Source organism: Symphodus melops (genome assembly GCF_947650265.1).
Source record: "Symphodus melops genome assembly, chromosome: 4".
Taxonomy (NCBI): Eukaryota; Metazoa; Chordata; class Actinopteri; order Labriformes; family Labridae; genus Symphodus; species Symphodus melops.
Window position 1 is genome coordinate 28851583 of NC_136694.1, and position 13890 is coordinate 28865472.

General features: G+C 45.5%; 1 protein-coding gene and 1 long non-coding RNA gene across 3 annotated transcripts in view; one reads left to right on the forward strand and one right to left on the reverse strand.

Annotated features, from left to right (window-relative positions):
* LOC306822522 (stabilin-1-like) overlaps positions 1 to 12777 on the forward strand; it is a 54116-nt gene extending 41339 nt beyond the window's left edge. For both annotated transcript variants that reach the window (XM_079341607.1, XM_079341608.1), the window contains 15 exons: positions 356 to 505; positions 2030 to 2131; positions 3149 to 3265; positions 4719 to 4851; positions 4979 to 5036; positions 5201 to 5345; positions 6197 to 6330; positions 6600 to 6765; positions 7324 to 7430; positions 7553 to 7672; positions 8277 to 8411; positions 8498 to 8602; positions 10720 to 10869; positions 11015 to 11116; positions 12546 to 12777. In XM_079341607.1, coding sequence (XP_079197733.1) covers positions 356 to 505; positions 2030 to 2131; positions 3149 to 3265; positions 4719 to 4851; positions 4979 to 5036; positions 5201 to 5345; positions 6197 to 6330; positions 6600 to 6765; positions 7324 to 7430; positions 7553 to 7672; positions 8277 to 8411; positions 8498 to 8602; positions 10720 to 10869; positions 11015 to 11116; positions 12546 to 12614 — 1793 coding nt within the window. In that variant the 3' untranslated portion in view covers positions 12615 to 12777. The remainder of the gene's footprint in view (positions 1 to 355; positions 506 to 2029; positions 2132 to 3148; positions 3266 to 4718; positions 4852 to 4978; positions 5037 to 5200; positions 5346 to 6196; positions 6331 to 6599; positions 6766 to 7323; positions 7431 to 7552; positions 7673 to 8276; positions 8412 to 8497; positions 8603 to 10719; positions 10870 to 11014; positions 11117 to 12545) is intronic.
* LOC306822610 lies at positions 12098 to 12537 on the reverse strand. Its single transcript, XR_013778908.1, has 2 exons — positions 12249 to 12537; positions 12098 to 12188 (listed from the first exon to the last, which is right to left on the reverse strand). It is a non-coding gene; the product is annotated as an uncharacterized lncRNA (long non-coding RNA).
* Positions 12778 to 13890: the final 1113 nt, after the last annotated feature.

Consider the following 13890-nt stretch of genomic DNA (forward strand, 5'->3'; position numbering starts at 1 on the left):
TACTTTATTGATCCCGAGGGAAATTCAAGTTTTTTTTTTTTTTTTCATGGGACCAGTTGGAGATCGATATGTATCGTACCTAAATGCTATAGTCAAATTAACTTTCTCAACTTAATTTAAAATCTACATGAAAGCAGAAACACATGTAAAAAAAAACGTTTTAATACTTGGAAATGAATCCAGGCGTCAGGGGGGTTAAAGTGCAAAAGGAATGAAGCGTGGATGTCAGCAGTATGAAAAGTGTATTGTGCATGTGTTGGATGGAGAACACGATACACCGCCACGCCGACCTGCAACACATGAAAAGAGGAGTCACTGTGTGTGTGTTTGAATCCGCCTGTTCTGTGTGTTTCAGTTTGCCCAGGTGGTCTGGAAGCACCTTGCAGTAATAATGGCGACTGTGACGACGGTAACCGTGGCTCAGGAAGTTGTAGGTGCCGCAATGGCTTCTCAGGAAAAGCCTGTGAGCTGTGTCTCCCCGGCTACTACGGCGCCAACTGCACAGGTACGCCAAAAGACACGAATCTAAATCACATGATGACTGAACCAAAGTCTCTTTGTACAGAAGAGTTAAAGAGAAGTGATTCTCTGCAGGAGTAAACAGAGCGTCCCGTAGGAGCAGCACATGGTCACATTTAGAGCCGGCGTCGGCACCAGATCGGCTCAGGGGCCCTACGCCTGCTAATTTACACAACCCACGATCACAGAGTGTTTCTGATTGGTTGAGCTTGCTGTTACCATGGTGATATTTCCCACTCCTCTCTGTGCCGTGTGTTTGCGAACCTTGACGCGAACAGATAAGTCTTGTTAGCAGGCTCGCTAATTCGTTAGCTAACACGAAATACACTAATAAACTTGTCACGTCGCTGTGAGTGTAGTTTATATTTTCCAGGACACAAACTTCAAGATCGTCCACTCGCATGAACAGTATTCACACTTTAAAAACAAAAGATGTTTAAAAAAGTAAAACGATATAACTCGCAAAGGATTGTGGGATGGGGAGTTCCTTGACTTCGGATGAAAATCATGAAAACAGTCTTGTACCGTTGCCTTTTTTCTCTCCAGTTTTTTAATGTCGTTTAGGTGCCGAATTAATTATATTATAGTTGTAGTATAGAATAGCTCAAAGACCCACAAAAACCTGAAACCTGTTTAAACTCTCAAATTATTTTGTGTGACGTCACGAGCAGGCGCAGGACCCCGAGCCGATCAGCTAATGTTAGCCACACTCAGCTAAACCACAACGTTTACCCTGTTAGCAAGTTTGAATAAATTGCGCTCAGTGGTCGCTGTTTTGTCTTTGATTTATCGTCTGTGATTATTCCTAATTTATTTCATCCCTCGTCTGCGTAACTTCCACGTCTGTCATCATCACGGGATGAAGTGTCACACCTTTATCCTTCCTCAAACCCCCGAGAAATACCAAAGTCAGTTACTTCTGACACGTTGCCAGTAGCGGTTCGTAGCATCAAGGCTGGCGTTAGCATAATGGCGTTGGTTGTGTTTGTATGTGGAGCTCCTGCAGCTTGTGAAGCACAACGGCATAATGACGGAGAAAAAACTTTAAAGCGCCGTTGCAGAATCACAACGTGCACGCGGCTAGTCTCTCCTTTCAGTCTGTCACCATAGCAACACTCCTCGCTCGCCATCAAACAGCTGGGTGTTCTTCCAGCAGACAAAGCCAGACGGCTGTGTTCGAACACGTTCACCAGCTGCTGCTGATCCTCCTCCTCTGCTGAGGCTTCAAAGTCTCCCCGTAAATCGCACCCTGAAGTTTGTAAACGCACGTCTCTTTTAATGCGTCGGCGCTCTAAAACTGCTTCGTCATCTCGCTTCGGAGGGAGATAAACCTGTGGATGAAGCCCGCTCTGATCTAGAATCAGAGAGGGGTCCGATTAGCTTCATGGCTACACTGCTGATCATGTCAAAGAGCTGAGCTTGTCTCTCAGGAAGTGAAACAGACAGGAAGTGAAACAGACAGGAAGTGAAACAGACAGGAAGTGTGGTCATCTGAATGTTTCTCTCTCAGTCTGCAGCTGCGGGCAGCACGGGAGGTGTGACGACGGCATCCAAGGTTCAGGGTGCGTCTGCACAGCGGGCTGGGAAGGTGATCGCTGCCAGAACGAGAAAGGTGAGCTTCACTCCTGAACTCAACCTGGAAGGTCAGAGGTTCAACTCCCAGCTCCTGCAGCCACATGTCCGACGTGTCCTTGGGCGAGACGATTAACCTCAAGTTGCTCCCTCTACTTCGTCGGCGGCGTGTGAATGTGTGTGAATGGAATAAGTTGCTTCTGATGGAGTCTTTACCCAGCAGCCCTGCGGTGTAAAAGTGCAGAAGAAGAAGAAGAATAGAAAAGAAATATGCAAACTTCAGTCCTTCAGTACCAATGCAATTTAATTCAAGAAGTCCAGGTGGCTAAAAGTTTATTACATTATTCAATATTTAAATGTTGAGATGTCCTGAAGAGTTCAGAGCGAGCATCAACAATAATCAATAAAACCATCAGGGGGAAAAAAAGCTGTTTGTTCTTGCAGGCAGCCTCGACAATGTCATCACTTCTGCTCTTTACAAACCTGCAAACGCTTCATTCCCTCTAAATCACAGCAAAATCTTTCTAGGTTCAGATGGCCTCTTTGAATCAGACTCAAACTCGCGTTTTGCTTTCGTTTGAAATATTTATCGCAGCAGCCGAACAAAGTTTGACCTCTGACCTCGTCACTGCTTCCAGTTTTAATACCCATACTGAAACATGTGGATCTTAAACGCAGCAGGCGGTCCTGCAGGTGGACTCTGTAGGCTGCTGCAGGTCAGGAGCGTGCAATCAAAGAGCAGAAGGAGAGAGCTTAAACAGACGGACCGTCGTCAGGTGATTGTGGATAATGACGCATATCAAGTGTGAAATCAGAGCAGCTCGAATGGGCCGCCTGAACTGGCTCGCAGATGTCGCTTCATTAGTTGGTATTCAAGCAAGAAACCCCCGGTCCTGAGCTGATTTGATCCAGCTGTTGGTTCTGGCCATAAATTTTCCCAGCAGCATTTTAACAGCATGAATGAAGGAGGGTTGGATGTTTTATAGTAAGATTTGTTGCTCGTATCAAATTCACACTTCCTGCTTTTTTACCTTTTTGTCCTCAACCAATCGTCCAGGCGTCGTCCCCGAGGAGTGTCGACAGTGCCACTCTGACGCCGACTGTGTGCCAGCCGTTGGATGTCAGTGTAAATCTGGGTTTCAGGGGAACGGCACCGACTGTAGCCCGGAGCCACGTGAGTACTCTGCAGTCCCTGAAACCCTGCAGGCTTCGGTCAGCAATAGTGGGGTTTTTATTATAAACACATCAAACTAATCAGGCTGTAGTGGTGGTTTTGTCAAAATAGTAATGACTTAAGAAAAAATTTCTTAAGCGTTTTGAAGCCTCAAAAGAATGAAGAACATAAGAGAGCAAAATTCTGACCTTTAACACGCGATAGAAATAAAAACTCGTCAACGTTGGCCGCTCGCCTGCTGCAGGATGTGAGATCATCCTGGAACGTTTCAACACTGACACATCATAACTTCAGATTAAAGGTTTAACTCAGCTCAATAGACCGGTATAGTTTTGAGTCCTAAAACCAGGAAGTGAGTTAGCATTTTAGCGCCGTGGTTCTAACCTCTAAAAGTCAATGGGGATTTTGAATGTGTTTGTGTTTAGACTGAAATAAGATCTGTGGTTCACACAAGCTGAAGAGATGTTGACGTTTTGTTAGACGAGAAAAACTACGTTGGCTAAGACCCCACTTGTGAATTTTAAAGTTTTTACGCGAACTTTAAACGGCGGTTGCTAACGAGTAGCTAACTGAAACTACAGTGGTTGTCATGGAGACATTAAACGTCATCACGCCGGGAACTCTCTCCCTAATCCTCCTTACAGCCTCTAGTCATGTTTTTCAGTGCTCTTGTAAATATTAGGTTAATAAACAATTTATTAAGCTAACGTTTAGCTAGCTTGTCAAATCTGACCGCGGTGTAGTTAGCTTGTAGCGTAACGTTAGCTTTTTACTTCTCTGGGCTGCATTAACTCTTCAAACTTCACATAAATGATGTTCATCTGTAAAGATTATCCCGCTGAACAAAACAGCTACGCGTCAGAAACGTGTGTTTGACACAGAGATTATTTTCTGCAATGATCCAAAATCCAATGCAAAAATCCCATAGGCGAATTTTCAGAGGAACCACGGGCGCCATTTTTTCAGGTTAGCCTACAAAAATACGTCATCATGTCGTTGTAGTGATGTTGGAGTGCAGCCAGCGTCTTTTCTGGCCTTCAAACTCCCTGCTGTGAGATAATGAGACAGACTGAGATTTTTCTTTATGACAGAGCGTGCACACTAAAAAATGTATTTTATAACTGAATGCAGCAGCTGTGATGTCACCACTTAGTTTATAGACGGGAGGCTGCCATGACTGAAGACGACACACTCTCACGATCCCATGCTTCTTTATGAGAGACATGCACAGAGAGGTCCTGTGGACATTTAGTACTGGAGACATGTCAGGGTGAGAGCGCCCTGTGCCTTGCTCAAGGGCAAGTATTAATCAGTATTAATTTCAGCCAGTTTCTTAACCAGTAAAAAAAAAAAAACCTCACAGGAGCTTAAATGAGCTAATCAATCAACTGAGGAAATACCAAATACTCATTTGTATCCATACAATATCTGACAGCTTTATTAAACTCCTCAGCTCCAGACCTCTGTGCCGAGTATAACGGCGGCTGTCACCAGAACGCAGACTGTAACCAGACAGGACTACTCGTTAACTGCACCTGCCAGAGCGGTTACCAAGGAGACGGCTACTCCTGTGAGCCCATCAACAGGTGGGTGGGGCCTGTTGTTGTTTTGTTTTCTTTCTGTGAATCGAGTTCCTGTTTTCTCTTCAGTGGTTTTTCTGTCTCACAGGATCATTTTACAGACGCTGTTCTTCTGAATGGTTTTGTTATTCAGGTGTGTTGAAGACAACGGCGACTGCAGCGAGTTTGCTTCCTGCAAGTTCACCGGTCCAGTGAGTCAAACTTTTTTCGCCCCCCCCCCAATCATATTCATTCTCCATCTATGCTTAGGTCCAGGCATTAGCAGCAGCTAATGCAAACTTTGGTAACCTAGCAACAGGAATTCAAACTGAACATTAGATCACAAGAGCTGTCCTTTTGATCTGTCGGTTCCCAGAATGAACGTGACTGCGAGTGCTTGCCGGGGTACGTGGGTAATGGAGTCCAGTGTTTGGAGAGCGTGGTGCCTCCTGTTGACCGCTGCCTTGAAAACAACGGAGGCTGCGACCCTGTGGCCACGTGCAAGGACCTGCATTACCATGGTAACGTATCTCTCTAAACCGACCTTGAATAATCTTTTTCAGCACACGAGTCCCCGATCAGGGTCAGAGCTCGACTGCTTCACCGCCACTTCACCAAACAGTTCATGAAGTGCTTTCTTGCGAACAGCAGCTAAACTGATGAATGTTGAATGTTACGCCTCCACACGTTTTTTTTTTTTGTTTTTTTTAAAGGAAAGGTGCATTTGGCTGAAAACAATGGCGGCACATTAACCACATACTGAGGTCCACCTCCCGATTATTCCCCGAAGTCCTTAATCGCTAAATCTTTTGGTATCTGTGTGACGATACAAAAAAATCAGCCTTGACATGAAACATTTTTAATGCACAAGGTCCAAACTGTCTTCTGTTGGTTTAAAATAAACACTCATGGTTATGAAATCTTGTTTTAGTCGTTTAGTTCTGCTCTGCTCATCAGGAGCTGTCAATCACGTCTTTTACTGCTTTATTGCATCAAATAAGCAAAGAAAAGAAAAGTGGACACTTGGTCTGTGTTGAGCATAAAAAGAGACCAATTTGTCCCATCTGTTATAACGTGAAAGAGGCGGAGCTTATAGCCTAAACTGTCAGCAGGGGGTCGCCACTTGTTTTGGGTTTAATTTTGGGGAGCTGTCATGTCGTCCACCTTATTAAAATAAAATAATCTTCACCTGTTTTCCCTCTGTGCTTCATTTTGTATTTTAAAAACAAAAGGGGAAACACACACACACCTGAAAGTTACCTTTCTTTTCCTCTGTGATAATTATTTAATAATGCAGCCTTTAGTTTTCCCCTCGTACAGATTACACTGTCGTACTGAGTTTAAGGCTTAACTCGGGTTGTTTTGGTTTTAGCTAACACAGCCGGAGTTTTCCACCTGCGCTCTCCGGAGGGGAAGTACAAGATGAACTTCAGTCAGGCTGACGCCGCCTGCCAGGCCGAGGGCGCCCAGCTGGCCTCCTTCAAACAGTTGGGAGACGCACAGCAGGTAAACCCACGCACAGAAGGTTTTAACATGGAGACAGCTGAGCACATGGCACCGACTGAAGTCATTAAAACACAGACACAGACAAATGTCTCTGAAGATAAAGACCGAAACACTTGAGGGGAGTGCTTAAATTGTTTTTCATAAATTACACTTAAAGCAGCATGTTGAAATATAAGATTTAACACCAGCTGGACGTATCAAACATTATCTTTAATATTGTTAATTGTTAAATCCTCGTTTGAATCCTGACCGCATCCCCGGTCCAACAGCTGGGGATGCATCTGTGTGTGGCAGGATGGATGGAGGGAGGAAAGGCCGGTTACCCGACCACCTTCCCCTCGGTCAGGTGTGGAGGAAACCACATAGGACTGGTGATATACAAAGAACCTGTGGACCAGAGCTTCAAGTACGACGCCTACTGCTACAGGCTCAAAGGTACTACAGCAGCCCGGTCACAGAGTCGGGGTGGAATCAGGTCCACACGGCCGACTGATCTGCTTCACGCTTTAATCTGTTGTTTATGTTTCAAGGATTCCCGTTCTGGTTTATGACTCTTTTCTATAACTAATAGATAAACAGTATCGAATTCTTCCGCCTTAAAACAAAAGTTTAAAATGTTGATTTTAATGTGCAGTAACTTTTAGACGGCCTGTTATCAACACTGTGTAACTTTGGCAGCCGGCTTCACAGCACTGATTTACACAGCAGCCTTCAGGTAGAATAAGAAGACAGTCAACTTCGTCTCTGCTCGTTGATTCAGGGGCCTCCGAGCAGGAAGCGAGATCCCTGCGAGATATTATGTGACGTCACGCGTGTCAGGCCGTGTCGTTATCAGCGTCACTGTTGTCTCATGATTGGTCAAACACAAGTTATGTCTCTGATTCAAATCCAGGGTCACCGTGTTTGTCAGGACTGAAAGAGCTAAAATCTGCCCAGTTTGATGGACGTAAACATCATATTATTTCCCCGTGTTGTTTATTTGTGTACATGTAGATGTGTCCTGTACATGTCCGCATGGCTACGTTGGAAATGGCGACTTCTGTAACAGCGTCCTGACCAGCGTCCTCGCCACATACAGTAACTTCTCCATCTTTTACAAGGTCGGTGTGATACTTTGTCCCTTTGAACGTTAAAATGTCCGACGCTGTTTTGACACAACATGAAGACAGTGATTTAAAAATAAATAAATAAATAAACATCACTGTTGTTTTTCTCATTGCAGTTTTTGTTGGACTACAGTGGCTCGTCCTCAGAAGGCAAACAGCTCGTCGACTTCCTCTCTCACAGGAAGTCTGAGGTCACGCTGTTTGTTCCTCATAACGCTGGATTTAATCAAAACACGGTGAGAGACGCCAACTCTTTAGAAATGATCCATTTATACAAATTATCAAAACAAATTATGGACTGACTTCAAATTAACAGACTTTCATGTCTTCATGTAAAGGAGCAATATGTAACTCTGCCCCTAGTGTTTAAAATGGGTACTGCAGGCTTAATATTAGAGAGCTGTGTGGCTCCGCCCCCTCCTCTCTAGAGTGGACGCTCACACAGGTCACCATGTGGTGCACACTGTAGCTTCAGTGTTTAGCCAGCTCTGCATGTGGTGGACACTGTAGCTTCAGTGTTTAGCCAGCTCTGCATGTGGTGCACACTGTAGCTTCAGTGTTTAGCCAGCTCTGCATGTGGTGGACACTGTAGCTTCAGTGTTTAGCCAGCTCTGCATGTGGTGGACACTGTAGCTTCAGTGTTTAGCCAGCTATGCATGTGGTGCACACTGTAGCTTCAGTGTTTAGCCAGCTCTGCATGTGGTGGACACTGTAGCTTCAGTGTTTAGCCAGCTCTGCATCGGTCTGTAAACCTTTCTGCGTTCTAACCTCTCTCCCTGTGTGTGTGTGTGTGTGTGTGTGTGTGTGTGTGTGTGTGTGTGTGTGTGTGTGTGTGTGAAGACTCTAACAGGTCGAGATCTCGAGTACCACATCTCAGCCAATAACAGCGTACGACCATTTAGGGATCTAAAACACCAGGAAGTCATCATATCCAGGCTTGGGTTCAATCTGACTGTTACCCATGGCAACAATGAGGTCAGATAAAAACAGACACGAGGTCCACGAGTTCAAACACATAATCATGAGGCATTATTTAGAGTTTTTATTGATGTCCCCCTCAGAGCATTAAGCTGGTGAACAAGCGGCTGCTGCTGGACTGGGACATTCCTGCTGTAAACGGGATCATCCACGTCATCGAGGCCCCGTTCATGGCGCCCGCACCTCTGGTGAGTTCAGACGGTTTGAGGACAATAAGAGCAGCGGCTCCCTTCATCTACGATGACGTTTTCAGACCAACGCAAGGAGCCGCACAGCTGGAGCTAACCGCCACGTCAGCTGATCAACCGCCATCTTCCAGACAGGAGTTGACACTTCCTGCTTTTTTTTTTTTTAAAGTGATACACACGTGCCACAAATCCGCACTCTCATGTTTAACCTTTAAAAATCCCTTTAATATGAAATGGGACGCTTTGCCTTCAGCATCCGTTTACTTAACAAAATCCTGAAAGTTGAGGCGAGGGAAGCCGTCTTGACATTAGTGCAGGCTGCCATGGCAACACGACCGCCAACAATTTAACAGAACAAATTCGTGGTTAGCGCTAAGTTAGCGATACTGGCTGCGTCGTGCACTGCTGCAGTATTTATCGTGGCCACCAGGAGGCGCTGCGAAGGCCACCCGCCCCCCCCCCCCCCCGCCCCCTCTTTCTCGGGGTCTGCTGCGCATTCCAATAGGATGATGTCTGTGTTGTTGCTAGGCAACAGAGAGCAGATGGCTGTGTTTAGTTTGGTGGCACAGTGTTGAGGAAATGAAGACGCAATCAGCTGAGTTTGCACACGCCGATAACATCACAGCGCCGATCAATATTCATGAGGAGCAGATCTGAAGCCCTCCAGCTAAATAACAATCATGTTACTCGCCCTGATGGGTCGTGTTCACCTCATCTCCCCCCTCCTCACCCGCTGACTGGAGACGGTTGGTTTAACACACTTGGATCTCAGACACACAGATGGCCTTCAGGTGTTGACCTTTTGTTGTGTAATCTATTCTTCTGTTGTTTTCACGTCTCCTCTCTGACGTCTTAACAAACCGTGTCGTTCTGTAGCGGGTGAAATCGAAGCTGACTCACTCTAAATATTCAGATTTAATTAAGAACAGGGGTTCCTGTGTGACCACGTGGTCGGGGTGTCCTGACAGCTGCACAGGAAAGCATGGAGCTGGAGCCGGACAGAAGAGCAGAGGACAGGCTCACTCATTGGTTGATTGAGGAATCAAATGATTTATAAATCATAACCTTCACTGGCTCCCCCCCCCCCGTGTATCCACTTCAAAGTCTTAATTATCACCTAGAAATCCCCTCTGTAACCTGGCTCCCCCCCTGGAGCTCCTCCTACGGCACACTCCCACCCAGCTGACGCAAGCCTATTGTGCCCCCCCCCCCCCCCCATAGGACTCACCATCTGCCCCAAGGGTGGGGGGGACAGGGCCACTCCCACCCTCTGGAACAACAACTCCCCCCTCACTCTCCACCTTTTCAAACATCGCCTCCAACCAGCTCTGTCCTTCTCTTCTTCGTTGTTTTCACAGCTTCTTTGAGTACTGGCAAAAGGGCTCAACAAGTGCAATGCACTATTATTATTATTATTATTATTATTATTATTATTATTAAAAATGTTGAACAGATTGGATCTAAATGAATCATTTTTAATCTCTTTACAGTCTTGAAAACAAACGAACCCCTCCCCACGCTCAGACGGGTTTGAGGTCATTTCTTTATGTTTTGAAAAGGTGGAGCGCGAAGGGTTAAAGTGGTCTGAGTGTTTCCTCCTCTCGGCGTCATCAGGTCATCACACGTCTGCACGGGGTCAGCGGGTTCTCCTGAACACACACTTAAAAATCAAAGAGGTCCAGCATCACATGAGCACGGGCTCCAAGTCGGACTTTTTAAAACCCTGATCAGGATTGAACCCCCCCTGGATAATAACACGCTGTAACATGTCCACGCACGCGTGAAGCTGTTTTCTCACCCTATAGACCGTTTATCCGTCCTGACATCAAAAACAAAAAATGGCGTCCGTCCATGACGGGTCGTTTTTTTTTTTTAATATAAATTATGCATGATGTTACTGGTTGAACTTCTATTGCTCTCTTGGGAAATGACGCTGGTGGGGCCCAGAGAGTCAGGTTTCCATGGTGACAGTACAGCAAACTGTAGCTGTTGCCATGGTAATGAGAACTCGACAGACGACGACTGATTGTGTGTGTGTGTGTGTGTGTGTGTGTGTGTGTGACATCCTGTGGTGAGGATTCAAAGGTGTGATATAACGGACTTTGTGTCGTCTCCAGGTCCCCCATCTTGCTTCCAAAGGCCACGCCCACTCCAGCGGCACAGTGTCGGCCATCTTGGTGTCCCTGCTGCTAGCCTGCGTGTTGGCTGCGCTCGGCTACTACGTCTTCAAACACAAGACGGACGCCTTCCGCTTCCACTACTTCAGAGTGAGACACGAGATAATGTGTTTGATTGGCAGACGCAGGAACGTTGTGTGTTCATGTTGAGCTCAATGACCGGAGATGTTGGATTATGGAATAACTTTTAAAGAGAGGATAATCAGATTATTTCCTGTTGTTGTCCTTGTGGCAGAATGAGGATGAGGACGGGACAGGCGGCAGGAAGAAGCCCACGCTGGTCTCCATCCCCAACCCTCTGTACAACGGCTCCAGAGTCTTCAGCGAGCCGTTTGGGGTGAGTCGAACCTGAACACATCTGTAGCCTTCCAACTACTCCGAAGGATCCCTGCTCCGAGAAACAGGAAGTGTTGGTAGTCCGGTTAATGAACTCTTCTGTATATTTAAAGGCTTTTAACCCGGGACGACAGCAACAATGTTGTCTTTCTGAAAGTAAACCACAGCTTCCACGTAGAGCTCAAAAGCGACCAATCGATCGGCTCGTCAGGGCGTAAATGTTTCCATTCAAGTCTTCCAATGACACGGCAGAAAATCCCTCTATTGACAGTTTAAATCCCAAGCCAGCCAATCAGGAGCCGACGACGGGGGTAAACATTTCCATGGTAACAGAGGGTGCCTGTGATTCACTAGGATTGTGGGTAATGTAGTTCTTTTCCCACGAGCTCCAGAACAAACCATGTGTTTCTTAAACAAAGCATAGGAGGAGCCTAAACCAGCATTCCTCACTCTGGATGGTTATGACATCACAGCGAATAATCCAATCGGCTATCGTGAAAATGGACGGGGGTTTTTACTTCTGGAATAACAGTGTGGAGTCCTGTCACATGACGACTGGGATTTGACTGGACTTCATCAGACACCTCAGTGGGTTGCCAGTTGTGTTGGTGTACAGGTTGACCCGTCACTTTGCCTCATGGTCAACTTCCACATCAAATGGTCACAGAGATATCGGTCGAGATTCTCTCTGACAGAAACATCCTTTCCTTTTGCTCCGTCGTATAACCGAGCAGAAATGTCCTGAGGCTGCCAGTCAGAAACTGGCTGTTTTTAGAGGAAGGGGTTTGAGTGGTGAATGTGCCACCCTGCGCTCACTGTGCCGAGCCTCTGATTGTTGCTGTCTGGCTTTGGGCAATCAGAAAAAAAAAAAAAAAGAGGAGAATTGTGGGTCACAGTTTACGAGCACATCAAATGATTGAAGCCGATTTTCTTTGGGGAATTATTTTTTATACGTTGTGGAGGAAACTCGAGAGTTGCAGCGAGGCGTTGGTGAATGAAGACGAGCTGTAACGTGACTCTTTTATCCACCGCCCTGCACAGATTGTCATTCAGAGAACATCATGGACCCCCGACTGAGATCACACATTTTCTGTAACCTGAAAATCCTCTTACGTCACTCTCTTCAAAGCCACCTGGCTGCATTAATCAGAAACAATCATTTTACCTCCTTGTTGTCGACTGTTCGGAGGTAAAATGATGTTTTTGTTATTGAAGTTTGGTGGCATCAGAAAAGGTTTATCTCTGCACTTCAGCTTCCTGTAAGTTCGTGCTGCGATTCTCTATTTATAAGTGAAGGCCCGTCGTTTTCAGCGACCACTCTCTGAGTTGACGTCACTCTTTAATTTATGAGCAAACAGATCCACATACTTGTGTGTAACTCGATATGGGTGTTCCTGGTTTTGACCGTCTTCCTTACGTCCCTCCTACAGGATGGGGGTCAGGCCATGGAGTCCACAGAGTCAGAAGATCCTCCAAAGATTCTGGACTTGGACCAGTAGAATCAACAAAACAGGAAATATATGTTTACAATCACACCTGTTGCCTTTTTCCATGTTTAAGGCTTCAACTCATCTCTACATCTGTACCAGAATAAGAAATTCAAGTTGCCTTGTTTACTTTAAAATCATGACTTTCAAACAATAAAATGTTTTAATCACTAAATCAGATGAATCACATTTGTAATCGCATGTTCCATTGTGTCACATGTAAAAATAAAAATTGTGAGGCTTTTATTTTGAAATGTTGCATTTTAGAAGCTCATAGTCGTTACTTGTTGTTTGTTAGGTTGACTGAGAGTGAAGCTGAGATTTCCAGCATGGCGGCTGCTGCTGATGAAGCTCCAGTTTTAAGTATGTTTGCAAAGTAAATTAAGAAATGACGAATGCACGCCTGCACAGGGAGAACATGCAAACTCCACACAGAGAGGTCTGACAGGGATTAGAACCAGGAACCTCCTCACCACTGCACCGCCGTGAAGCCGCTCGGTCCAAACCAGCAGGAACATCATCAGTCACAATCACATCCTCAGAGACGGCTTCAGACTCGATCCGTCTGTCATTAATCATTGATGATGTTGTTCATCAGCAGGCAGCCCGTGAATGTGCTGAGTTTGTCAATAAACGGGAAACCACTGGAGGCTCTGATGGGAGCGCCAACCTCAGCGATCTGATGTCATGTATAGATTACTGAGTGGCATTTCTATTCTCCGTCATGAAGGCCTCTTCCTAACTCTCCTTTTTCTAAACGTTTACGTCCCTATCCATCTATCTATCATTTATCCATCCATCCATCCATCATTTATCCATCCATCCATCCATCCATCCATCCATCCATCCATAATTTATCCATCCATCCATCATTTATCCATCCATCTATCCATCCATCCATCATTTATCCATCCATCTATCCATCCATCCATCATTTATCCATCCATCTATCCATCCATCCATCTATCCATCCATCCATCATTTATCCATCCATCTATCCATCCATCCATCATTTATCCATCCATCTATCCATCCATCCATCATTTATCCATCCATCTATCCATCCATCCATCCATCCATCATTTATCCATCCATCATTTATCCATCCATCTATCCATCCATCCATCCATCCATCATTTATCCATCCATCCATCCATCATTCATTTATCCATCCATCCATCCATCCATCATTTATCCATCCATCCATCCATCATTTATCCATCCATCTATCCATCCATCTATCCATCCATAATTTATCCATCCATCCATCCATCATTTATCCATCCAT